General features: G+C 43.8%; 1 protein-coding gene across 4 annotated transcripts in view; it reads right to left on the reverse strand.

The window, feature by feature from the left end:
- Nucleotides 1-25,117, reverse strand: part of UACA (uveal autoantigen with coiled-coil domains and ankyrin repeats) — a 55,777-nt gene that overhangs the window by 10,974 nt on the left and 19,686 nt on the right. For 2 of the 4 annotated variants that reach the window (XM_081337374.1, XM_081337375.1), the window contains exons 4-15: nucleotides 25,014-25,078; nucleotides 23,610-23,667; nucleotides 22,988-23,058; nucleotides 21,222-21,328; nucleotides 18,362-18,543; nucleotides 16,818-16,858; nucleotides 16,075-16,164; nucleotides 15,043-15,150; nucleotides 14,068-14,100; nucleotides 13,644-13,742; nucleotides 12,373-12,409; nucleotides 8,936-8,985 (exon numbers count right to left, since the gene is read on the reverse strand). In XM_081337374.1, the coding sequence (XP_081193500.1) occupies nucleotides 8,936-8,985; nucleotides 12,373-12,409; nucleotides 13,644-13,742; nucleotides 14,068-14,100; nucleotides 15,043-15,150; nucleotides 16,075-16,164; nucleotides 16,818-16,858; nucleotides 18,362-18,543; nucleotides 21,222-21,328; nucleotides 22,988-23,058; nucleotides 23,610-23,667; nucleotides 25,014-25,078 (941 nt within the window). Of the gene's footprint in view, nucleotides 1-8,935; nucleotides 8,986-12,372; nucleotides 12,410-13,643; nucleotides 13,743-14,067; nucleotides 14,101-15,042; nucleotides 15,151-16,074; nucleotides 16,165-16,817; nucleotides 16,859-17,005; nucleotides 17,027-18,361; nucleotides 18,544-21,221; nucleotides 21,329-22,987; nucleotides 23,059-23,609; nucleotides 23,668-25,013; nucleotides 25,079-25,117 lie in introns of those variants that run through there. The other 2 variants (XM_081337373.1, XM_081337376.1) reach the window with 2 other exon arrangements.

Raw genomic sequence — 25,117 nt, forward strand, 5'->3', positions numbered from 1 at the left:
CTTTAAAACAAAAGAAAGGTATTTGTCAAGTCTTGTGCAACGGTTTCCATAAAACAGTCGTTTTAACAGTTTTTAACGTAAAAGGAAAAGCCTCCATTAGTTCAACTCTGGTGTTTCGAATGCCCCGCTCCCAAGTTCAGTCCATAATTTTTCAGATTAAAAGGCAGGCCGGGGACTTCCGGTGGCTGCGCGGCGCCGGAGACAGCCTTCCCGGGCTGCCCGCGGCTCAGCTGAGTAATTTTCACCCGAAACAGCGCCGATCAGCTGTTTGGGTGAATTTGAAGCCCCCTCCTCGGGAGAAGAGGAGGGGGTGAGGCCCCAGGTAGGGGTCGAGTTCTCCGGGGCCGCCTGAGCTTGTAGCTTGGGCGGCTGAAGGATTGAACTCCCCCGTAGCCTGGGTCGCTCCCAGCTGGTCAGCGTCTCTGCTCCGGATTTCTTGGAGCAGAGCCAGGCGTTTGCGACCACCCCTGCCTGAAGGAAGGACTATGGAATAAAAGGAGCAGGCAGAGCGGTACAAGAGGAAAAGGTGAAGAGGATTATTATATTTTACTCTCGAGCTTGATGGACTTTTTAAATTTAAAGTGAAAGTGCGTCACAAGTGAAAGTAAAAGATGGCGGCTAAACCTCCCCCAAAAACTCTTCGGAGTGGTGGAACTTCTCCGGTGCAACAATCATCATTGCAGGCGTTGCATCCTCCTGATGTATTGACACCGAAGCATTTACAAGATGCTCTTGAAAAACATGCCCAGGTAATTTTGGAATCAATGGGTGATAAATTTGCACAGATGGAGGAGAAATTGGAGAAATTGGAGGAGAGAATGGAAGAGAGGATGGAACAGAAGTTCAGTGTGATGAAGGTAGACATTTTGTCTTCAGTGCATAAAGTGGCTGAATGTGTGGAAGATCTGGATGAAAAAGTGGAAGATTTGACTCAAAAGAATGCCATATTAGAAGCAAAAGTATTGGAGAATGAAGATTTAAGAGACAAAATGGACAGAGAATTGAGTCTTGCTCAATATTACCAGATGCAGTTTGCTGTTAGAATCAGAGGCTTAAAAGAGAATATTAAGGAAGATTTAAAGCAGCTGATTTCTGAGGCTCTGGAAGTGGTATTGAATCAGCCAGCATCTGAAATAAAGGGAGGCATGGATAAAGTGTTTCGTGTGAATTCATGGATTGCTAGACAGAGAAAGCTGCCTAGAGATGTGGTGGTTTATTTTGCAAAGAGGGAAATTAGAGATGAAGTTATACAAGCTGCCTATGATTCTAAAGTTGTGATTGCTGATCAAGAAGTTTTGGTTCTAAAAGAAATCCCTCCAAAGATTTTAAGGAGGAGGAAGGATTTTACATTTCTTGTGCAAGAGCTCAAGCAACGAGATATAAGGTTCAGATGGGAGATTCCAGTTGGGTTGATGGTGATGCATGAAGGTAAAAGGTACCGTCTGGTTACTGTGATGCAGGCGCGTGATTTTTACAATAACGTTTTAAAAGCAACCTCATTATCACTTCTGGAAGCTGCAAAGGGATCTGGAGAAGGAGAACATCAAAAGGCTGAAGATGGACAGACAGAGGAGAACGGTGCTGGAGGAGATCAAGCTACAACTTCTTTGGATGATCCTAGAGAGCAGAGGGTGACGCATGCTGCTTTAAAACGATCAAAAAAAACAAAAGAACAAGATCAGCAGAAGTCTATGGAACTTCCACAACGTACTTACAGCCAAGCAGTGGGAGGAGCACGGCCTAAAGAAGATAGTCCTATCAAAGCAGTGCTCCAAGAGCTTTGGGATGATATGCATGGCAACTAAATTTTTAACTTGGAACGTTAATGGACTAAATTCACCACAGAAGAGGAAGAAAGTTTTTCAATATTTAAAATAATTCAAGATAGATGTTATATGTTTGCAAGAAACGCATATTAGGGTTGTGGATCAAAAGTATTTATCGAACTCAAGGCTGGGTACGCAATTTGTTGCTTCTGCAATGAATAAGAAAAATGGAGTGGTTGTTTATGTTAAAAGTGCTTTAACAGCAGACTTAATTGAAGCAGATAAGCATGGAAGATACGTTATGATAGAGCTGCTGCTAGAAGGTAAAAAGACGCTTTTAGTTGGATTATATGCTCCTAATCAACAACAAGCTGACTTTTTTAGTTTACTTCATACAAAGCTTACCCAGTTGGATTATAAATCTTTTATTTTTATGGGGGATTGGAATGGTGTTTTGGATGTACAGATGGACAAGGCTGGAGCTTTTAAGCGCGTCCCAAGTCATGCTAGACTGCCTAAATCCTTTTTTGAAATGAAGGATGACTTGGAACTGCGAGATATTTGGCGCGAGAGACATTTGCAGGAAAAGGATTATACTTTTTTTTCTGACAGACATCAATCTTTTTCTAGAATTGATTTTATTTTGTTGACTAATGATTTTTTTTAAGGACTAAGAAGGTGAAGATTTGTGCAAGAACTATTTCTGATCACAGCCCAGTTTGGCTAGAGATTGATAAGGAGAATAGAGATAGGCGCTCGTGGCGCGTAAATGAGAATTTGTTTAGAAATCAGAGAAATGTGGAAGAATGCAAACAGCGGATGAAGGATTTTTTTTGAAATTAATATGAATAAGGGCACCTCTATGGACATGGTTTGGGATGCTAGTAAGGCCTATATGAGAGGGGTGTTGATATATATGAATAATAAACATAGACGTGCTGTGGAAGCTAGGAGGAAAGAACTGGAGAATGAAATAAAGGAAAAAGAAAAGGCTTTGATTTTGAATTCAGAGGATGTGAAGATTAAGGAGGCTATTAAACTGTTAAGAGGACAATTTGATAAATTAATGGCTGACCAAGTGGCAACCAATTTGCGGTTTGCCAGGCATAATACCTTTTGCAACGCCAACAAACCAGGTAGATGGTTAGCTTATAGATTGAGGAAAAAGCAAAGGGCTTCTAATATAGACAAAATTGAGCATAAAGGAAGGGTTGTGTTTCAACAGGACCTTATTAAGGATGCTTTTGTGGATTTTTATTCTAAATTATATGCTAAGGAGAAGATTAATGAAAAAGACATTGATATATATTTGGAGAATGCTAGCATCCCGGTTCTTACGCAAGTACAAAAAGAGGGGATTAATCAATTAATTACAGAAGAAGAAATTTTTACAGCAATTAAGGAATTGAAGATGGATAAAGCACCAGGTACGGATGGTTTGTCTGCGGCTTATTATAAAAATTTACAATTAGAGATGATGAAACCGTTAAAGGAACTGTTCCAGACAATCCAGAGGGGGGGAAAGGTGCCACCGTCTTGGAGAACAGCTTTTATTTCCTTGATTCCGAAGGAAGACCAAGATGCTACTCAAGTTAAAAATTATAGACCGATATCGCTTTTAAATACAGATTACAAGATATTTGCTAAGGTGTTGGCTAATAGACTGATGAGGGTTCTGCAACAGGTGATTCATGGGGACCAAACGGGGTTTATTAGTGGTAGGCAAATGAAAAATAATGTGAGGCATATAGTTGATGTGTTAGAGTTTTTGGAAAGGAACAACCAGATCCCTGCGGCGCTAATCTTTCTAGATGCTGAAAAAGCTTTTGATCAATTGAATTGGCAATTTTTGATGAAAGTTTTAGACAAAATGGATTTTGGGGAAAATTTTTTACAACCGATTAGGGCATTATATCAAAAACAAGCTGCCCGAATTATAGTTAATAATAGTCTGACAGAAGCATGTAATATTGAGAAGGGCACAAGGCAAGGGTGTCCGTTATCGCCCTTGTTATTTGTATTAACATTAGAGATATTATTGGTTAAAATACGGAATTCGGAAAAAATTAAGGGTATACAAATTAGAGATCAGGATTATAGATTGAGAGCATTCGCAGATGATCTGGTTGTTACAGTGACCCAGCCAGAGAACTCTGTTGTGGACCTGATGGAGATAATAACACAATACGGGAAGGTTTCTGGATTTAAAGTTAATATACAGAAAACCAAAATTCTGGCCAAAAATATGACAGTTTCGCAAAAGGCTCTCTTAGAACGATTAACTGGATTTGAGATTATTAAAAGGGTAAAATATTTGGGGGTGCTTTTGTCACCCTCTAATACAAAGTTATATAAAAATAATTATGAAAAACTATGGGGGAAAATTCAAAAAGAATTGGAGAGTTGGGAAAAATTGCAATTGTCCTTGTTGGGACGGATCGCAGCAGTGAAAATGAACGTCCTGCCTAAATTTCTATTTTTATTTCAAATGATACCGATTCTTAAGAAAGATTCTAATTTGGAGGAATGGCAGCGAGGTATCAATAAATTTGTTTGGGCAGGGAAAAGGCCACGAGTTAAACTTAAGATTATGCAGGATACTCGTGAGAGAGGTGGTCTTAAAATGCCCAATTTTAAACTATATTATGAAGCTGCTGCATTAGTAGGAATAAGTGATTGGATTAATTTGACACAAGAGAGATTATTAAATCTTGAGGGCCACGATTTGTTGTTTGGCTGGCATGCATATTTGTTGTATGACAAGAAGGTAGACAATGTGTTTAGAGTGCATATTCTAAGACAGGCATTGTTGAGAGTTTGGAAGAAGTATAGACATAAGCTAGATTGTAAAATACCACTGTGGGCAATTCCAAAACACGCAATAGAAAATATACATGCTGGTTTCAAACATGATGTGACTACGTACAAGGAGATTCTGAGCTTGGAAAGAAATGTCTGGAGTTTGAAATCATATAGCCTCTTGCGAGAAGAGAAGGTTGTTCAAAATTGGTTTCAATATACTCAGCTACGGGCCAGGTGGAAAGAAGACCAGAAAATTGGTTTTACAATGACTGATGAAAATTTGATAAAACAAATTAGAAATCAGGGTCCCGCACATATCAAACGGATATATCTTGCATTGATAGAAATTGACTCAGAAGCAGAGCTTGTTAAAGATTGTATGATTAAATGGGCCCAAAATATTCAAGAAGTAGTTACAATGGATACGTGGGAAAGGATTTGGGTGAGGAACGTAAAATTTACACAAGCTCAAAATCTAAGAGAGAATTTTTACAAAATGTTTTATAGATGGCATCTAGATCCTAAAAAGCTTGCAAGTATGTATCCGAATTATCAGCCTAAATGTTGGAGGTGCGGTGACGAAGACGCAACATATTTTCACATATGGTGGACTTGTAAAAAGGTTAAGGCTTTTTGGATAAAAGTCTGGTGGAACATGCAGAAGATTTTTAAACAGAGGATAAAGTTTTGTCCGCAACTTTTTTTGTTGGGAATAATTACAGATGCTACAGTTGTGGACACTAAGTTGATGTTGAATTTAACTACGGCAGCAAGACTCTTAATAGGTCAGTATTGGAAGAAGGAGGAACTGCCGACTATAGGAGAATGGACTTTAAAGGTTTCTGACCTGGCAGAGATGGCAAAGATATCGGCCTATTTGAAAGATCATTCGCAAGAACGCTATATTATGGAGTGGAGAAAATGGATTGAGTATATCCAGAACAAATATGGGACTAAAAAGTTTCATGTAGCATTTGAATAAGTCTTCCCTTCTTTTCTCTTTTTTTTTTCTCTTTTTTTATATATTTTATATTAATAGTGTTTGTAGTTATCCTATATGAGCTAGAGAGTGATAGATTTTAGAGTTTACGGTTGTTAGCATATGGTTGTTTATGATTCTTTTTTTTTTGTTTTTTATACCTTGTACTTAGCTCTGGGAAGTCGGGGGGGGAGGGGGGGAGGGGTAAGGAGGGAGGGATAGGGGAGGGGTAGGGGGGTTTGTTAAAGATAAAATGTATGATAAAACTTTTCAATAAAAAAAAAAAAAGGCAGGCCAACGCCGGTTAGAAAGATGGAAAATATTCATGCCTTGTCGGACCACCAATTATAATCAGGATAGAAAGTAGGAAATAGCCGTAAGGACATCCCTCCACTAACGTAAAAGTATTGCCTCTAAATTTTATTAACCTGAAGATTAAAATAGCATCCTCATTTCCAGGTTTAAATTGTCAGCATGCAGGTCAGCAACCCTCCAGCTCAGAGCGAGCAGGAATGGGCCAATGTCTGCGGCCAATGGCCACGCAAAGCATCTGGAAGGGTTCAGAGGCTGCAGCAAGTGGGGCCACAAGGGAAAGGAGTAGCTTAGATTGTGTTCCTTTTTTTGTGTGAAAAAGGCCTAGTTTTTAAATAGCATCGAACCAATATTTCAGTGCTATTTTATTTATTTATTTATTTATTTTATTACATTTATATACCGCCCTTTCCCGGAGGACTCAGGGCGGTTTACAGGGTAATTAAAACCAAAAATACAAAAGTTAAAAACCAAGTTTAAAAAAGATTAAATTTATCCCTGTATAAATAAAACCCCAATTAAAATAAATTAATCCTCAGCCTGGGCCCGAGAGCTCAAAGAGCCAGGTCTTCAGGCCCCGGCAGAATGAACGGAGGTCGGGGGCAGTCCTCAGCTCCACTGGCAGCTGGTTCCAAAGGACAGGCGCCCCCACTGAGAAGGCCCTATCCCTGGGTGTTGTCCGCCGGCAATCTCTTACCGGTGGCACCCTGAGAAGGCCCTCCCTGTGGGAGCGCACAGGACGAAGGGAACTTGATGCTGGCAGCAGGTGTTCCCTCAGATATCCCGGACCCAAGCCATGTAGGGCTTTATAGGTCATCACCAGCACCTTGAATTTCACCCGGAGGGCAACCGGAAGCCAATGCAGCTCGCGGAGTAGAGGTGTTACGTGGGAGTATCGGGAGACCCCCATCACAACTCGTGCGGCCGCATTCTGCACCAGTTGAAGCCTCCGAGTGGTCCTCAAGGGCAGCCCCATGTTGCAGTAGTCCAAACGGGAGGTCACGAGCGCATGAGTGACTGTGCGTAGGGCATCTCGGTCCAGATAGGGTCGCAACTGGTGCACCAGGCGAACCTGGGCAAAAGCCCCCCTGGTCACGGCTCCTATATGGTCTTCAAAATTGAGTCGTGAATCCAGGAGGACGCCCAAGTTGCGAGCCCTATCAACGGGGGGTAACACCTCACCCCCCCATCGTTAGAGATGGAATAGTCTGGTTGACCCGAGATGTCGATATGCACAGCCACTCAGTCTTGGCGGGATTGAGACGAAGCCTGTTTCTCCCCATCCAGACCTGGACCGCCTCCAGGCACCGGGACATCACGGCGAGGGCATCGCTGGGTTGGTTCGGGGTGGAAAGAAAAAGTTGGGTATCATCAGCGTACTGATGATACCCCACCCTGAAACCACGAATGATCTCACCCAGCGGCTTCATATAGATGTTGAACAGGAGGGGCGAGAGAACTGACCCCTGAGGAACTCCACAAATGAGAGGCCTCGGGGCGGATCTCTGCCCTCCCGTCAACACCAACTGCGAGCGGCCCAGGAGATAGGAGAACCACCGTAAAACGGTGCCTCCCACTCCCAACCCCCTGAGACGCCGCAGCAGGATACCATGGTCGATGGTATCAAAAGCCGCTGAGAGATCTAATAGGACCAGGACAGAGGAGCAACCCCTGTCCCTAGCCCTCCAGAGATCATTCACCAGCGCGACCAATGCCGTCTCCGTGCTGTATCCGGGTCTGAAACCCGATTGGTACGGGTCCAGATAATCAGTTTCCTCCAGGAACAGAGGAAGCTGATGCGCCACCACACTCTCAACAACCTTCGCCAAAAAGCGAAGGTTGGAGACTGGACGATAGTTATTTAAAACAGCCGGGTCCAAGGCAGGCTTCTTGAGGAGGGGTCTCACCACCGCCTCCTTCAAGGCGGCAGGGAAGACACCCTCCTTCAAAGAAGCAGTTATTACTGCATGGAACCAGCCTCGTGTCCCCTCCCGGGCCGCATAAGCTAGCCAGGAGGGGCACGGATCCAACAAACAGGTGGTGGAGCTCAGCCTCCCCATGATCCTGTCCACATCATCAGGGGAAACAGGGTCGAACTCAGTCCAGATAACATGCTCAAGACCGTCCGATTCCTCCACATCAGACTCTGCCCAGTCAGAGTCCAGACCGGTCCGGATCTGAGCGATTTTGTCCGCCAGATGATGACTAAACTCCTCGGCTCGTCCCCGCAAGGGATCCTCCCTCACCTCCTGATTAAGGAGGGAGCGAGTTACCCTAAACAGGGCGGCCGGGCGATTATCTGCGGACGCGATAAGGGCAGCAAAGTAGTTAGACTTCGCCGTCCTTATTGCCGCAAGATAAGACCTTATAAAGGTTCTTAACTGCGATCGGTCAGATTCGGATCGGCTGGACCTCCAACCGCTCTCTAGACCTCGTCTCCGACGCTTCATCTCCCGGAGCTCCACAGAGAACCATGGAGCCCAGCGGGATCTGCGCCGGGTCAGACGTCGCAAGGGTACAACGCAGTCAAGTGCCCCGGCGGCCGCCCTTTCCCAGGCATCCACCAGAGCATCGACTGGGCTGTGGGTAAGGGTGATGGGTATAGGCCCAAGCGCCCTCTGGAACCGTTCCGGGTCTGGAACCGTTCCGGGTCTGGAACCGTTCCGGGTCCATTAGGCGCCTGGGGCGGAACCACCTGGTCGGTTCCGCAGCCCAGCGGCGGGGGGTGGCATAACGGAAAACCAGCCGCAGGAGGTAATATTTTGGGGGTGAATTTGTAGTTTTTATGAATTTCCCACCTTAAAAGGGCAGAAAAGCCAATTGTTCACAAACACAGTTGCAGGGGGAAAGCAACAGCCAAAAAAAAAAAAAGGCAGGGGGAAGAGGGCAGTTTTGAGGGCGCCTGTTCTGGCTTCTCAAAGCTCCAGCCTGCTCGCGGGCGGAGCTACAAGAAGCTCCGCTGAGGAATCTAGCACCTCTGGGGGATGCACAATAACAGAGTCAGAGGCCAAATATTATACGGATCGCATTTGGAAAGCAAACTGGAGTTGCATTGGATACAAGAATATTCAAGTACCTGGGATCCCGCAGAATAGCCTGAGTCTTTGAGTAGTACATTTTCTTTCCCTTAAGAAAAACAAAACACATTCGTTCTTTAATTTGAAACAAATGTCCACATATTATATTTTCAAATAAAGAAAAAAGAAAATCAAACACACACACACACACACTAATTGCACCAACGCTTTTTAAAATGGTATTTCATCTCTGCAGATGCACCAAGTATTTCCATAAGCTTGCAAACACATCTGGAAGGTGAAAAACACAATACTAATTATTTTAAGCTGTATTAACTTAAAGCAACATTAATTTAATTTAATTTAATTAATTAAATTAATTATTAATTAATTAATTAATTAAAATTAAATTAATAACCTAGCTTTAGCTTTATACAGAAGAGCTGTTACCAGAAATATCATGGCAACAGTAAGCTAATGAACACTTATTGTGAGATGTAAAACATTACTTTGGACTACAGGTGACAGATCTGAAAATCAGGATCGTTTTAGCAGTTTCACAGTGGAATCTCCACTGGCTACTTTAAAGTTGGCAGCAGAAAAGACTCGACTGAAACTATCAGAGGCTGAAACCAGGGTGGATTACATCCCAGGGTTTTGAAAGAGCTGCCAGATGTGATCTCAGAACAACTGAACCAGATCTTTCAGAGTTCTTGCAGCTTTGGGGAACTATCAGAGGACTGGAAAAGAGCTGGTGTGGTTTCAACCTTCAAAAAGGGAAAAGGTGTGGATCCAGGAAACGACCGACCAATCAGCTTAGTACTGATCCCTGCGTGAAATCCTAGAAAATCAAGCAGTGGATCTGTGAAAACCTAAAAACTAGCAAGGCGATTAGCAGAAGCCAACGTGAGCTTCTTAGAAACAAACCATGCCAGACAAACCTTATTGCCTTTTTCAATAAAGTGGCTAAATTAGTGGATCAAGGAAATGCTGTGGGTGTAGTTTATTTAGACTTCAACAAGGCATTTGACAAAGTAGAACACAAGCCTACTTCTTGGTAAGAGAACTATGTGGGTTAGACAGCATCACCACCAGATGGATTCACAGCCTACTGACCAACCACACTCAGCATGTAGTCCTAAATGGAACTACATCTACATGGAGGGAAGCATGCAGTGGGGTACCCCAAGGTTCTTTTCTTGGACCAAGGACTCTTCAACATCTTCATAAATGATGTAAGTGAGGGGATAGAAAAGGATCTCATCAAATGTGCAGATGACACCAAGCTGGGGCAAAAGCTAACACTTTAGAAGATAGATTCATGATTCAGAAGGACCTTGACAGACTTGAAGACTGGGCCCTATCCAGCAAAATTCAATTAAGTGGTGAGAAAAGCAAGGTTTTACACATAGGCAAGAAAAACCAAATGCACAGCTATAGAATAGGTAGTACATGGATCAACAGCAGTATTTGTGAGTGGGATCTAGAAGGTCTAGTGAACAATCAATTAAATATGAGCCAGCAGTGTGCTGCAGCTGCCAAAAAAGCCAACGCAGTCCTAGGATGCATCAATAGAGGAATAGTATCAAGATCATGAGAAGTGACAATGCCATTTTATACTGCACTGATAAGACAACATTTGGCATACTACCTAAAGTTCTGGTCAATAAAATACGAAAAAGATGTTGAGACCCTAGAAAGAGTACAAACAGTAACAAAGATAGTAAGAGTCTGGAGGTTAAACTGAGTCCAACGAAGAGAAAGATTAGGGGGTGACATGACAGCAGTCTTCCAACATCTGAGGAGCTATCACACAAAAGAGGGCGTCAACATATTCTCCAAAGCACCTGAGAGCAGAAAAAGAAATAACAGGTGGAATATCATTAAAGAAAGATCCAAGTAGAATTAAGGAGAAATTTCTTGACAGTGAGAGCAATTAATCAGTGAAATAGCTTGCCTCCAGAAGTTGTGGATGCTTCATCACTGGAGGTTTTTCAAGAGGAAACTGGTTGGCCATTTGTCTAGTATGATATTAGGTCTCCTGCCTTGAGTAGGGAGAATGGTCTAGAACACAGGTCGGCAACCTTGGCTCTTTTATGACTCGTGGACTTCAACTCCCAGAATTCCTGAGCCAGCTGGCTCAGGAATTCTGGGAGTTGAAGTCCACGAGTCATAAAAGAGCCAAGGTTGCCTACCCCTGGACTAGAAGATTCCAAATCACTTCCAACTTGGTTACACTATGTTCAATGAAATGTCATTTTCAAATTCTGAATATTGCCATGATAACAGAGGCATGTCCTTCTGCTGGAATCTGTATCTTTTCATCGCTCAGTATGCCTATTATGAAGCTGCCAAGGAAAGGAGAGAACAATGCTTTCTTAAAACTGAGTCAGCATGGTCTGGCATTGGAGGCACTGCACTAGGAGCAGGGAAGTCCAAGTTTTTGTCTCCTTAGTAAGACCACACCTGGAATATTGCTTCCAGTTGTTGAAACTTTGAGGGAAAATGCAGAGAAGAGCAACTAAGATGATCAAGGGCCCGGAGACTAAAACATATGAAGAACGGCTGCAGGACTTGGATTTGGCTAGTCTAGAGAAAAGAAGGGCTGGGAGTGACATGATAGCAGTCTTCCAGTATTTGAGGGGCTGCCACAAAGAAGAGAAGGGGGTCAACTTATTTCCCAAAGCACCAGAGGGCAAGACAAGAAACAATGAGTGGAAACTAATCAAGGAGAGAAGCAAAGGGTGACAACCAAAGCACCTTAGGGTAGGACAAGACGTAATGGGTGGATCATAGTCAGAATGAGATCCAGCCTGGAATTAAGGAGAAGCTTCCTGACAGTGAGGACAATTAACCAGAGGAACAGAAGTTGTGGGTGCTTCATCAATGGAGGTTTTTAAAAAGAAACTGGACAGTCACTTGTCTGAGATGGCATGAGGTCTCCTGCTTGAGCAGAGGGTTGGACTACAAGGCCTCCAATGTCTCTTACAGCTCTGTTCTGAAATGAACTGAAGCCTTCTTTACCTCCACCCCCTACACACATGCGTAAACCTAAAAACAGATGCCACAAGACTCATGAACATCAACGCTGAAAGTGAAACTTTCCTCCACAAAAGAGGAAGAGAGCAGAAGACAAAGAAGAGGCAAGGAGGGCAGAATATCATATGGTGTTGGAAGAACCAGCCCTACCTCATCTCTTAAAGGTACCAAAATGTCCAACGCTGGGCTACCTGAGCATCCTTCACCAGCATCTGACTGTAATGGGCACATCCATGTACTTTTTGCACATGGACTCAATTCCATTGAGAAGTGTACCAAACCCACATCTCCTCAACTTCAGTAAACACTGCCTGCTTACTGGGAAAAAAAACCCACACATTGTTTTGGAAGAAGACAAACACAAGGATGCACAACTATAAGCTGCACAAATAAGCAACTGCAAAACTGTACAGAAAGACTGCCTGGCATGCTGAAGAAGATACCAAAAGCTACGTACTGTTATTAGGGTTGCTTCCAGATCCTGCATGGTCACCCTGAAATCACAAAAAACAGACATGGTTTCACACAGATCAGGGGTCCCCAGCTCCCGGGCCATGGATCAGTATTGAGCCGCAACATGCCAGCAACCGGTCTGCACAAACAAGCAAAGCCCCACCTGCAAGATGAAAACAATGTACCCTCTGGTCCGTGGAAAAACCTCCACGGAACCGGTCCCTGGTGCCCTAAGGGTTGGGGACCTCTGACATAAATAATTGGCTCTCCAATCAGGAGCTTTAAATGAGATTTCCTTCCTTCCTTAAAATTCCCTCAGAATTACCAATTATAAAATACAAGGTCTTGTAAAATGTACGGAAGTGTCATTCATGTCAACAAAATGTATGCACGAGATAGTAGCACACAACTGAGCTAACTAGATCAAGAGAAGTTACAGTTTCACCCTATTCTGCATTGGACAGACCACAGCCAGATTATTATGCCCAGTTCTGGGCACAGGATTTGGGGAAGGATATTCACAAATTGGAGCATGCACAGAGGACATCAGCCAAGAGGCTTAGTGGAACTGATGAGGAATAATGGAAAGCATTGGCTGCTTTTAGCCTGGACAGAGGAGACTGTGGAAAGAAAAGGCAGTTTCTATCTGAAGGGCTGTCATGCAGGCAACTGGGAAAAATTGTCCAGTACTGATCCAGAAAATGGGCAAAAAACAAAGGTTTAAAATATAAAGTAGATTTAGATGGGGCACCAGGAAAAATTCTGTGGTGGGGTGGTGAACTCCTCTTCACTGCAAGTACTGAAAGCAAGGTCATCTGATGCTATAAGTGTGGATCCCTGCAGGGGATCAGTTTAGATGATCTCTTGGATTCCTTCCACCCCTTCCGTTCTGTAATTCTCACCCAATTATTTCTTCTCTCTCTCTCTCTCTCTCTCTCTCATACACTCACACACACACACACACACACACACACACACACACACATTTTCTGGTTCTGCAAAGGACGGCTAGAAAGAGAGAAGCAACCTGGAATTAAGGAGAAACTTCCTGACAGTGAGGACAATTAACCAGTGGAACAGAAGTTGCCTCCAGAAATTGTGGGTGCTCCATCAGTGGAGGCTTTTAAGAAGAGACTGGACAGTCACTTGTCTGAAATGGCATAGGGTCTCCTCTTTGAGTAGGGGGATGGACTAGAAGACCTCCAAGGTCCCTTCCAGCTTTATTCTACTCTAAATTCACAACTGAAGACTGCCTTCCAAATTAAGAGACGTTACCTCATGGAACTTGAGTTTTGACTTCAGAGCTTCAAGCATTTGTAGGCTCTCTTCTTGTTGCTTTTCCTTTGTGACCAGAAGCCTCCTAAGCTCATCTTTCTAGAAGAGAGCAACAGGTCATTGCTACGGGGAGCCAGAACTAGATGTTTCTCTTTCTGAGATAATATACCTTTACAGATTTGATAAATACACATAGCCCCCAGTGTATAGCAGTCAAGCATGCTAAAGTTACTTGAGACATAACATATGCTGCCATTACATAAATCCTGGTTCATTAGCACAATCAACCCCAAATGTTTCTAAAAGGTCCATTCCCACTAATTTATGATTTTAGATCTATCAGGCAATTATCTAAGCAGATAGAAAAAATATTTCCCTTTCAGGTTAATGAGAAAGAACAATAGAAAAAATCTCTTTTTTTTACCTCAGTTTCAAGATCATCAGCAACCATTTGCTCCTAAAAACAGAACAGAACACATTCAGCAATGTTTGAGATTGTTTCTTCTTTCATTCACGAATGGCTAGTGCTATAACTCACCTGCCAAAGGATATGTTTCTTTTCTATTTCATACATTGTCCCAGATTTGGCCAAAAATATTCTGTACACAGATTTCTGCGTTCATACCCCCACAAAAATAACCGTAAGAAGTAGATTTGTTCACAAAGGACAAATCCTGTCCTTTCCCATTCCAACCCCTGACAGTTCAAAGAAGCCAAAATTCTAAGATCAAAGTTGCAGAAGGGAAGAAGGAAAACAGAGCGGCCTCTCTTGATGTTACCTTCTTTCCTTCCACATGAGAAAGCTTAACAAAGCACCTCAGTTGGCCAGGAAGCCACGCCAGCAGAGCTTTTTAAAAATACTGTTCTGACACAAGAGGCAGAACAGGCAATCGAAACTAGAATGTTTGGTAACAATGTGGTTTGATCCCCAAATGCAGAATAGCATTTAAACTTGTGCATCGCTCTGTTTAAAATGGAAAGCCAGAGAAAACGACTGTGTCCCCCTCTCTAACCATCACGAGAAGCATGCTGCGGAGGGAAGCCAGGGTGGCCACAGAAATGTCTCCAGGTCCCAACTGCTACATAACCCTCCCTGGACTATACCCCCTCTTCAGAGGGCAAGGTTTCTCCTTGGGCACACTGGCCACTGCTACAACTTTACATTCATTGCTGTTGAAGGCGGTGCCAGATTCCAGCAATGGGGACCCCACTTCAAAAGGCAGACGGGGGACTCTTCTGCCAGAGAATAGAAAAAATGTCATCCCCTTTATTCTAACCATTGTTCAGAAAAGGATGGTAGGTAAAAAGAAAAAAAAAGAAAGGAAAAATCTGGGGGTTGATAAAATACTAGCAATCTCAATTAAATGTTAAGCGTACAGCACAAACTGGGGTTGGTTACCTCGTTGAGCTGCAACTGCAGCCCATTTATTCTGTCTAGTAGGATTCGTTGTTCCTGCTGGATATCCCTCACTCTTCCTTTTAAGTCTTCATTTTCTCTTTCTAATTCCTGGGAACAAAAAATAATAATAATCTTATTCAAACTGAGGATGCTCATCAGGCATGACAGCTAATCGTAGCTCCCACCCCAAGTGAGGCCTTCTCCTTTATTGGGAGATCCAGATTTCTTTCCTGTGTTCCCATCGCCAACCGCAAAAGACCCGACTTCTCCCTGAAGCTACATCTGAGCCTCGTGCCCTCCCAACCACTCCTCACTAGCAGAAAGCAGCCAGTGGCCTCTGTCTGCCTGCTGACTTATTCACACCCATCCCCCAGCTCTGCCAAACACTGCTCAGCTGCAGGCCAGGAATGGCCCTAACAAGGTAAGGACCTGCCCCAGCTGGTGCCTCAGGAAAGCCAAACTCTTGACTCCACTGAGTTGAATCAAAAGAGCTTTTACTAAGAGAAAGTAGTTGCAGAAAAGTCAGGTGGAATCTGAAAGTCCCACGCAAAGCACAAAGCAATTCTTTCGTTTTCCCAAACCCAACCCAGTCCACCGGCAGCCAATGTGATGCCACAAGGTTGTTTTGAGAACACTGAGGTGCTGGGTAGATAACAGGTCACCCTCAGGGCATGACGGCCTTAGAACCAGGCTGGAACCAATTTGCTCCTAGGACAATCCCCCTCTCTAATTCTCAAGCAGTTACCGCAAAAGCAAGCCAGCAAGCCTTCCTCCCCACGCTTCAACAGAATGGCAGGACAACTGTCGAACGTTTGTACCAGGCATTGCAGGACTCTTGAGAAGTGGTTTAGGAACAGATTGAGAGTTTTCAATATGTTTTTTGATTTCTTCGTTTTTTGTATATTGTAAATGTTTTTTTGTCTTTGTTGATGTATGGTGTGTTTTTAACACGAAATGTAAATAAAGATTCATTTATAAAAAAAAAGAGCTGATAGATGAAGTTTTTATTTTTTTCAAAGGAACTTCCTTCACCTGTACGTTCTGGTGCTCCTTCAGAAATGGTTTACTGCTCACTTCGTCCAAGATATTAGGTTGAGTCCATTTGGGTAGCATGCTAGGCACCTGAAAGGAAAAAAATGTTGAAGTTCATCTTCAGTAAGGAAATATTTCAGCAATACTAGTTACCTCAACTGCACAGGTCTCCCATTCCTTACATACACCTTAAAGGTAAAGGTAAAGGTTCCCCCGCACATGCGTGCTAGTCGTTTCCGACTCTAGGGGCCGGTGCTCATCTCCGTTTCAAAGCCGAAGAGCCAGCGCTTGTCCGAGGACGTCTCCGTGGTCATGTGGCCGGCATGACTAGACGCCAAAGGCGCACGGAACGCTGTTACCTTCCCACCGGAGTGGTCCCTATTTTTCTACTTGCATTTTTACATGCTTTCGAACTGCTAGGTTGGCAGAAGCTGGGACGAGTAACAGGCGCTCACTCTGTTACACGGCACTCGGGATTCGACCCGCCAAACTGCCGACCTTCTGATCGACAAGCTCAGCGTCCTAACCCACTGAGCCACCGCGTCCCTTAGGCAACTGCAAACTGGACAGAGATGGCAAGCTTGGCCAGAGATGCTGTTAAAGAGGGCTGATCATGTTGAGAAAGGCCACAAACACTGATGATGCCAACAATATATCTTCCCCAGAGGCCAGGAACGTCCTCCAAACCACCTCCAAGGGGCAGAAATTAGAGGCTTACACTGGACATCTCCCAGAATCCTTACCTTCAATAATTGCTGCCCTTTCTTCATTACTTCATAACCTGCTAAAAAAATAAAGCTTATGTTTAGGTATTCCATCCATGCTCAGGCAGAATGTGAAAACAAACTTATTCTTTAAAAAGCATCTTCATTAATGTTTTATACCCAACAATACAGAACATCCAATTCCAAAAATGACTTGGAATAGTCACCTCAAGCTGAAACTCTCCGAGATTCAATGGACTGCGCACCCAGCTAGCCACTAGCCTGAAGGGAATCTGATAAAACTCTCACAGCACTGGGCAAACAAGAAAAGAACATATGCTGGTTTATTTAAAGGGCTTATGTGCCCCTCACATGAACAATGCCGCTGTGGGTCAGGAGGAACTGGAGATCAAAAGATGCTTTTTCCCCCACTAGGCAACTGGGCTTTCTTGGAGAAATAATAATAATAATAATAATTTTATTTATATACCGCCCTTCTCCCGAAGGACTCAGGGCGGTGAAAATACTAGACATAAACAATGTTAAATGGGAAAGAAGTTAATTAGTAGTTCATCTCAAAAGTATCAGCATAGTCTGGCCCACAAAGAGTCCAAGAAGACGACATTCTGCCTTGAGGAACTCACTAATCAAAGACGACTGGAATCTCCTATTACATTTTTCAAGATTCTGTACCTAACTTCTAATCTTTGCATTAAACGTATGACTTAATTCCTGCTTCCTTGAAGGTGCCCTGTGAGCAGCTTACAAACCTTGTTTTCATTAAAACAAAAACAAAAAAAATAACACCAGCTTGCTTGTTTGCTTTGTTTATTTATTTGTTATATTTGTGTAGCTGCCCCTCTTAAAGTCTGGGTGGCTCACAGCAACAATAAAATAACAGAACCATCAAACAAAATCATTAAGCAAATGATTACAAAGTTTCACGGCAGAAAGAAAGAAAATAACTCTATATCAATTAACCCCCCAAATTACAAGAGTTTTCATCACTAAGACTTCTGGGGGGTGGGGGGAAACGTTTTGTAGGCTTTGGAGATCTTAGGACAAAAGAGCCTTGGTGGCGCAGTGGGCTAATGCCTCCTTAAGTAACACCAGCTGCCTGCAATTAGTGCAGGTTCGCATCCCACCAGGCTCAAGGTTGACTCAGCCTTCCATCCTTCCGAGGTAGGTAAAATGAGGACCCAGATTGTTGGGGGCAATAAGCTGACTTTGTAATAATGCCGCTTGGGGGGGGGGCGAAAGCCCTAATAAGCAGGCATATACATAGAATGAAGGCTATTACTAAGCACATTGATTTTTGCTTACAGTGTAAGCCGCCCTGAGTCTTCGGAGAAGGGCGGGATATAAATGGGATTAAAATAAAAAAAATAAAAAAATAAAAAGCACTTCCAAAGAGGGCAACAACTGGGGGAAAAAAACACCTTGGAATTTCTGGCAATGAACACAAGGACTGAAAGGCAACCTCTTCCACCGGATCTTATCCGATGGGCAGAAACGACCAGGAGATGGCAGTATCATGAGTGAAGAAGACATTTCTCCTGAAAACATGAGGAAAGCTGATGTACCTTTGCTGGATTCTTCAAAGGCAGACTTTACCAGAGACAATATTTCAGCACTGTCCCCAATTCGTGCATAATAAAAACAGTCATGGCCTAGCGCGTCAACCAAAGTAACATCGGCTCCATTTTTGAGCAAAACTTCTACAGCATCCTTACAGCCGTACTCGCAGCCCAGCATCAGAGCGGTCCTGCACAGGGAAAGAAGAAAGCATGCAAGTACAGTGGCTGCCAGCTGCCCTGAATTTTGAACATGTGGCCATGAGGCTACTGTGATAGTCCTCAGAGTGAGGATCATTTGCAAGTCACTTCTTCCGGTGCCGTTGTAGCTCTGAGTGGGCATTCAACAAACAGAACTACCTGTACTCTGGGGTCAGCTGCTTGATTATTTCTGGCTCATCCCTCTTGCCAGTGGAAACGTTTTCTGTGGCTTGATTCAGCGATGCGCATTCAACGAACTGGTCCTTGGGAAAGGGTGTGATCTGGGAGCTTGTCGTCTTGACAAGCACATCAAAGAAACACCCCACCAGGTTTTAGCAAGGAAACCTGCCTGTCGGAACCAATATTCTAAGGGGCCTCTACTCCTTCTTTAACTCAAACTCTACTCTCTTTACATTGCTGGGTTCTGCCATGCTCCTGGAGGGGAGAGGGGAAAAGCACTGCGGGTTATTGCCTTGGTTTCCTCTATCGCTGCATTGTAACTCTTTGCTGTTTCTGCATACTTCCTCTGTGAACTATCTCTCCCCTTGATGTCAGCTAGTAAGGGGGCGGGAGAAGAAAGGAATGAGCCTCTGGCAACTGGTTTATCTCCAAGTTCGCAAGGGAAGGTGCGAAAAGCTGACAAAACATTGCTGCAGCCTGGAGGCGTTATCTCCTCTTTCCCACAACGGACTTAACACCTGGGAATTGGCCCATTTGAACTGACCGGATGAACTATGAGGTGGGGTTTGCTTGGGACACTTTTAACCTATTGATCTGAGCGGGAAACCCTCAGATCCTGTCTATTATGCCTGCTATCAGCTTCTCCTAATAAAAGCTCCTTTTGGAAAGAAACTGTCCAAGAGTCCTGCTTTCTTAGGATGAGGCTTTGAAGTGGGCCCTGAAACTGCCTGAATGCACAGCTCCCTTCTCACACTAAACAACCTGGCCAATATGTGTTTTCCAGATGTGCCAGTTCTGTGATTTCTTGAGCCATTCCTGTTATCGAAGGGGCCAAGAAGGAATGAGTGCACGCCTTTTGTGGCTGCGATAAGAATTCCAGCTGTTTTTTATGTCAGACAGACCCAGGGGCTTTCATGTTGTAACTACTAACCTTTCATGAATTAGTTTATGCCTATATCTGAACCAATGCATTATTTTATGGAGCACTATGAAAAATGATGCTCTATGGAACAATTTCAAGATTGCAATGGGGAGAGAGGGGCTCTCGAGGCAGACACCCCTCTGGCACCCTTTGGGCTGAGCTCCCCATGTGCAGCGAGGGGGAGCGCTGGCGCCTGGGCCCCTTCAAGCGCAGCTGCTGCTTCCCTCCTTTCCCCGCTTCGCGAGCCGGAGGAGACGGGAAGGGTTGCTCCGCAGGGAAAGCCAGCGGCAGCTCTGGGAGCTCAGCCTGGCGAACCAAAATCCACTTTATTAAAAGAAGAGCAGGCTCCCCGCGTGCGCAACGTTTATGTGTTGTTTATTAAGAAAATCCAGGGTGACGCCGAGCGGTTTACAGTAACAGAGAAATCTACAGAAATTGAAATGCCGTTTAAATACTAACTCAACGACCTTCACCAACTCCTTCACCAACTCCTGACCGCAGTCCCGCCCAAGCCTGGCAGACCCCCCTTCTTCCCCCCCCATTGGCCCCTGGGGTCAGGCGGCTGTCCAGAAGGGCGCAGAAGGAGAGCTTTTCATACAGTTATTTTTTTGAATTATATTAAGCACCTAGTTATTTATTTATATCATCCATATGGCTTCCCAGCTCAAACAATGTGACTTTCTAGGTAATGTACAAAAATGGGAAAAAAACAAACCAACAAATATAAAAAGAAACTACAGGTATCCTTAGAACCTACTAAAACCCATCAGAGGTTAGAGTGGAAATTGATTGTGACTGATCAGACTGGAGACTCTGCTCCTCCTGCCCCACAGGGCCAAGGAACAAGGCAGATCTTGACCACCTGCTAATGGCCTGGAGGGTTGGGCAAGGCAGAAGCTGCCGGCGAGAAGACACTCCTCCTGGGTCCCCATAAAGTGGTCCTGATTCATGGAAGGAGCGTGTGGGACGTTCAGATATGCTTCCGGGCAGGGGGTCCCACAAATGCCCCAGTCATATTCCATACGGAACTTCAGAGGTGTAACTACCGGTAGCACCTTGGACTGTTCCCAGAAGCACACTGAAAACCAGTGCAGATCATAGAATAGAGGTGCCAAATGACTACCAAAACTACCCGCCTGAATGCATTTTGAACCAACTGTAGCTTCCAGATAGTCTTCAAGGGCAGTCCATGTATACAGTGTTGAATAGCCCACAAGGAGGTGAATGAGACATTAATGGCTGAGAACAGGGGGCCCATCCCAGGAATAGGCAGAAGTGGCACATAAGATGAAGTACACAAAGACCCCTCTGGCCACATCTGCCAGCTGCTTTTCAAACAAGAGCTGTGATCCAAGAGAACCTCAACATTGCACACCAAATTCAAGGAAGGCAAGTCAAGATCTTTCTGAGTCAAGTACGAAATGTTTCTATTTACAGAATCCATGGGGCCCAAAATTCACAATTTCTTGGTCTCAGCGGGGTTTTACTACAGAGAAACTAATTCTAACGTACTCCAGAAGCATATAGGCAGTTTATCTGCAGATGACTTGCAGGAAGATATCTTACCGATTCTGCTTATCTCTCGCATTGACTTCAGCACCTCTATCTAACAGAAACTGGCATCCAGCTGGACGGCACATCTGAGTGGCCAGCACCAATGGTGTCCTTCCATCCTGGAAAAAGAACAAAAAACTTCTTCTGGGGAAGAAATGGCAGACAGCTCCATGAAAAGGAGAGCTGATGCCTATGGCGGAATGAGGTGCTGGCAATCTTCGATAATTCCTCTTCATATTACCCACAGGTGCTCCAGAAAACTCACAAGAGAGCCATCTCCAGTGCGTTTAGAGCTCCAGGAGAAATGCAAAAGCCATCTTGCTCAAAGCACAATTGGTGCCTTTGAAACATCACTAAGCACACATACAATACTTCCTTCAGAAATTGCTTAACTGCTTTTCAGCTATTAGGAGTCTTTGGAGTGACAGGTTTTACAGCGATGATTTTCCTTCAATCCTTAATGAAAAAAGTTTTAGCTACAAGTTTAAGAACTTTTTTCTTTTTTTAAAAAAAAAGATTTTTTTTGGTACCAACAGCAAAAGCAAGTCTTTGATTTTAGAAAGTTGCAAACGGGTTTAGGGTCCAGATAAAATTTGAAAGAAGATTTTGAAATTCATTATAAAGAATCCTTCCCAAGGGAAAATGCTTTTGTTTTAAAATTCTTTAAAAATGAGATACACAAGTAACAAATCAAGAGAGTGATCTAAAATTTTCTTATATTGGATTTACAAAATAGGCTTGTTATTTGAAGGGACTAAAGATTAAGATTGTGAGAAGTAAAAGGAAGGAATATAATTTGGTTTATTTGATCAAGGTTAAATAGATAAGTTGTTATCCGCAGTAATCCTTAATGGACCTTTGCTGACATCAGGACTGAAATAGCAATAACAATAGCACTTAGACTTATATACCACTTCACAGTGCTTTACAGCGCTCTCTAAGTGGTTTACAGAGTCAGCATTTTGCCCCCAACAATCTGGGTCCTCATTTTACCGACCTTGGAAGGATGGAAAGCTGAGTCAACCATGAGCCAGTGAGACTCAAACTGCCGAATTGCTGGCAGTCGGCAGTCAGCAGAAGTAGCCTGCGCCACCACAGCTCATAAATGAGGTTTTATGGATTTGTTTAGACCAGGGGTAGGCAACCTTGGCTCTTTTATGACTCATGGACTTCAACTCCCAGAATTCCTGCTGGCTCAGGAATTCTGGGAGTTGAAGTCCATGAGTCATAAAAGAGCCAAGGTTGCCTACCCCTGGTTTAGACAAAAGATGGAATACAGGAAAAAAAGATCATTTGTTATATTTTAAGTTACTACAATTATACTTGTAATAAGGCGGCAGTCTCTTTTTCATTTACTTCATTCATTTATTATATTCTTGTTTTTTTCTATTTTTCTTCTTATTTTTTCTTTTCCATACATTATTTTTTTTCTTTTGTTTTTTTGGCTTGTATTTGTTTTTATTGACGTATAGTGGTACCTGCTTTGAAACTCATCAAATTTGACTCAATGCATGTTGAAGTGAACATTTTGTCCCGGTACTCAATGCACAAGCTAGAACCTGTCACTGTCAGCTGTCTTGTGACTACACTACATTATTCCTTACAGGAAAAATTTGTTTGGTAATCATCATTTTTGGTACTCATCGCACGTCCCGGAACCAAACAACAATTAGTACCGAGATACCACTGTAATTGTACTGTTTAATGAAATGTTATCAAAAAAGAAAAAAAAACCAAGAACTTGACTGATCCCGAAAGAAGATTCTGAAAGAACTTACAGCGTCTTTGGCATTCACCAAGGCTCCATGGTCACATAGCAACTGTATGCTGGATGTACAATCCGACATTGCTTTGGGAAGCAAAACAATAGATGTTACTCGTGGAAAATTCAAGATTCAACTAAAGGTAAAGGTAAAGGTTCCCCCGCACACGCGTGCTAGTCGTTTCCGACTCTAGGGGCCGGTGCTCATCTCTGTTTCCAAGCTGAAGAGCCAGTGCTTGTCCGAGGACGTCTCCATGGTCATGTGGCCGGCATGACTAGACGCCAAAGGCGCACGGAACGCTGTTACCTTCCCACCGTAGTGGTCCCTATTTTTCTACTTGCATTTTTACGTGCTTTCGAACTGCTAGGTTGGCAGAAGCTGGGACGAGTATTTATTGGCTGTAGGACCCATGGAACATGTTTCTGGACTGTTTTAATAATACCTAGTAATATCTAATAGCCAATGTCTCAATCAGAATGCATCTGTTTCAAAGTGGTAAGGTAATAAAAAAAAAGTTCCTTAACAATTATCATTCATCTTTTGAAGAAACACAAGCAGCATCTGTGCTAATCATTGGCTTTTCCGTGTTGTCAGTAACATTGCTAGTTTTCTCATTATAATAGGAATCCTGGCTTACCCGCATCATGAAGAGCAGTACGTCCTTGTAGATCCACATTTTCTGTTGAGCAGTTGTACTGTAGAAGAGCCAAGCATATCTTATTACCATTTTGTTGAGATTTAATACCTTCAATATTTAGCACGGTTATTTTAATAATAGCAGAATCTAAACCTGGCAACACTTCAAGCAGCACTTCAAATGCATTTTCGTTCAAAAATGTTACATGCGTGGATCAGGAACACTCATTTAAGAACCAGACTTAATAGGTAACATCCTACCTCAGGGGTGGCGAACCTATGGCACGCGTGCCACAGGCAGCATGCGGAGCCATCCCTGTGGGCAGCCTTCCATCCTTCCGAGGTAGGTAAAATGAGGACCCAGATTGTTGGGGGCAATAAGCTGACTTTGTAATAATGCCGCTTGGGGGGGTGTATGAAAGCCCTAATAAGCAGGCATATACATAGAATGAAGGCTATTGCTAAGCACATTGGTTTGTGCTTAAATTGTAAGCCGCCCTGAGTCTTCGGAGAAGGGCGGGATATAAATGGGATTAAAATAAAAAAAATGCGCACCATCACCCAAGAGGGAGGCAGGGCCAGGCTGCCCCACCCCCTCTCCACATGCTCCTGCACTCTTGTTCTCTTTTTCTCTGCACTGAGAGTCAGGAAGCAGCTGCAAGAGCTGGGTGGATCCGGGCTGGATGGTGGAGGCAGCTGCAGCATGAGTCCAGGTAAGCCTCCGGAGCAATTTCACGCCCCTCCCCCAGCCGATCATTTTATGATGCTCCAGCGGCCCGATCCGGGCATCGGAGGCCTGCAAAATGCTTCTGCTGCCCAGATCTAGGGCTGCAGAGTGATTTTGCTTCCCCCACCCCCGCACAGCTGATTTTGCAAGCCTTTGACCCCCAGATCAGGTCGCTGGAGCATCGCCCACTTGGTGGCCACATCCCTGGCACCCAGCGATGCATAAGTGGGTTTCGGGTTGCAGTTTGGGCACTCGGTCTCAAAAAGGTTCGCCACCACTGTCCTACCTACTCCAATAGTGTCTACAGGAACATTAGCAAATCAGCTTTCTACCAAATCAGCCCACAAGCTCCACACGGTCTCTTTATCTGCATGCCGCCCTTTCTAAGCATTTTCCCTCCTACCCCACAGACAGATTTGCTGCACACAGAGCCTCCACTGAACTCCACGGGCCTTCCTTGTCTCAAAGAAAGAGACTTGCATGTGCACAGAAAGACCCTCTGTCATGCAAAGTTATCCAGCTTAATGTTTTTACAGGTATTTTGAAATCCACTGGACATTTGATAACTACCATATATAGCTAATCAAGGACCTGAATTTTCCCCATGCAAAGAAACAAAATTCCCTGCCATGCTTTCTTTTCTACGTAACATTTCACAATTTGTCAACTGCTGAATACCTGCAATAGTTTTTGCAGACAAAGCGCATGTCCATATTTCGCTGCTAAATGTAGAGCAGTCCTTCCTGAAGAGAAGAATTAACAAGGAGATTGTGAACATAGCC

Source organism: Vipera berus (genome assembly GCF_964194415.1).
Source record: "Vipera berus genome assembly, chromosome: 12".
NCBI classification, from domain to species: domain Eukaryota; kingdom Metazoa; phylum Chordata; class Lepidosauria; order Squamata; family Viperidae; genus Vipera; species Vipera berus.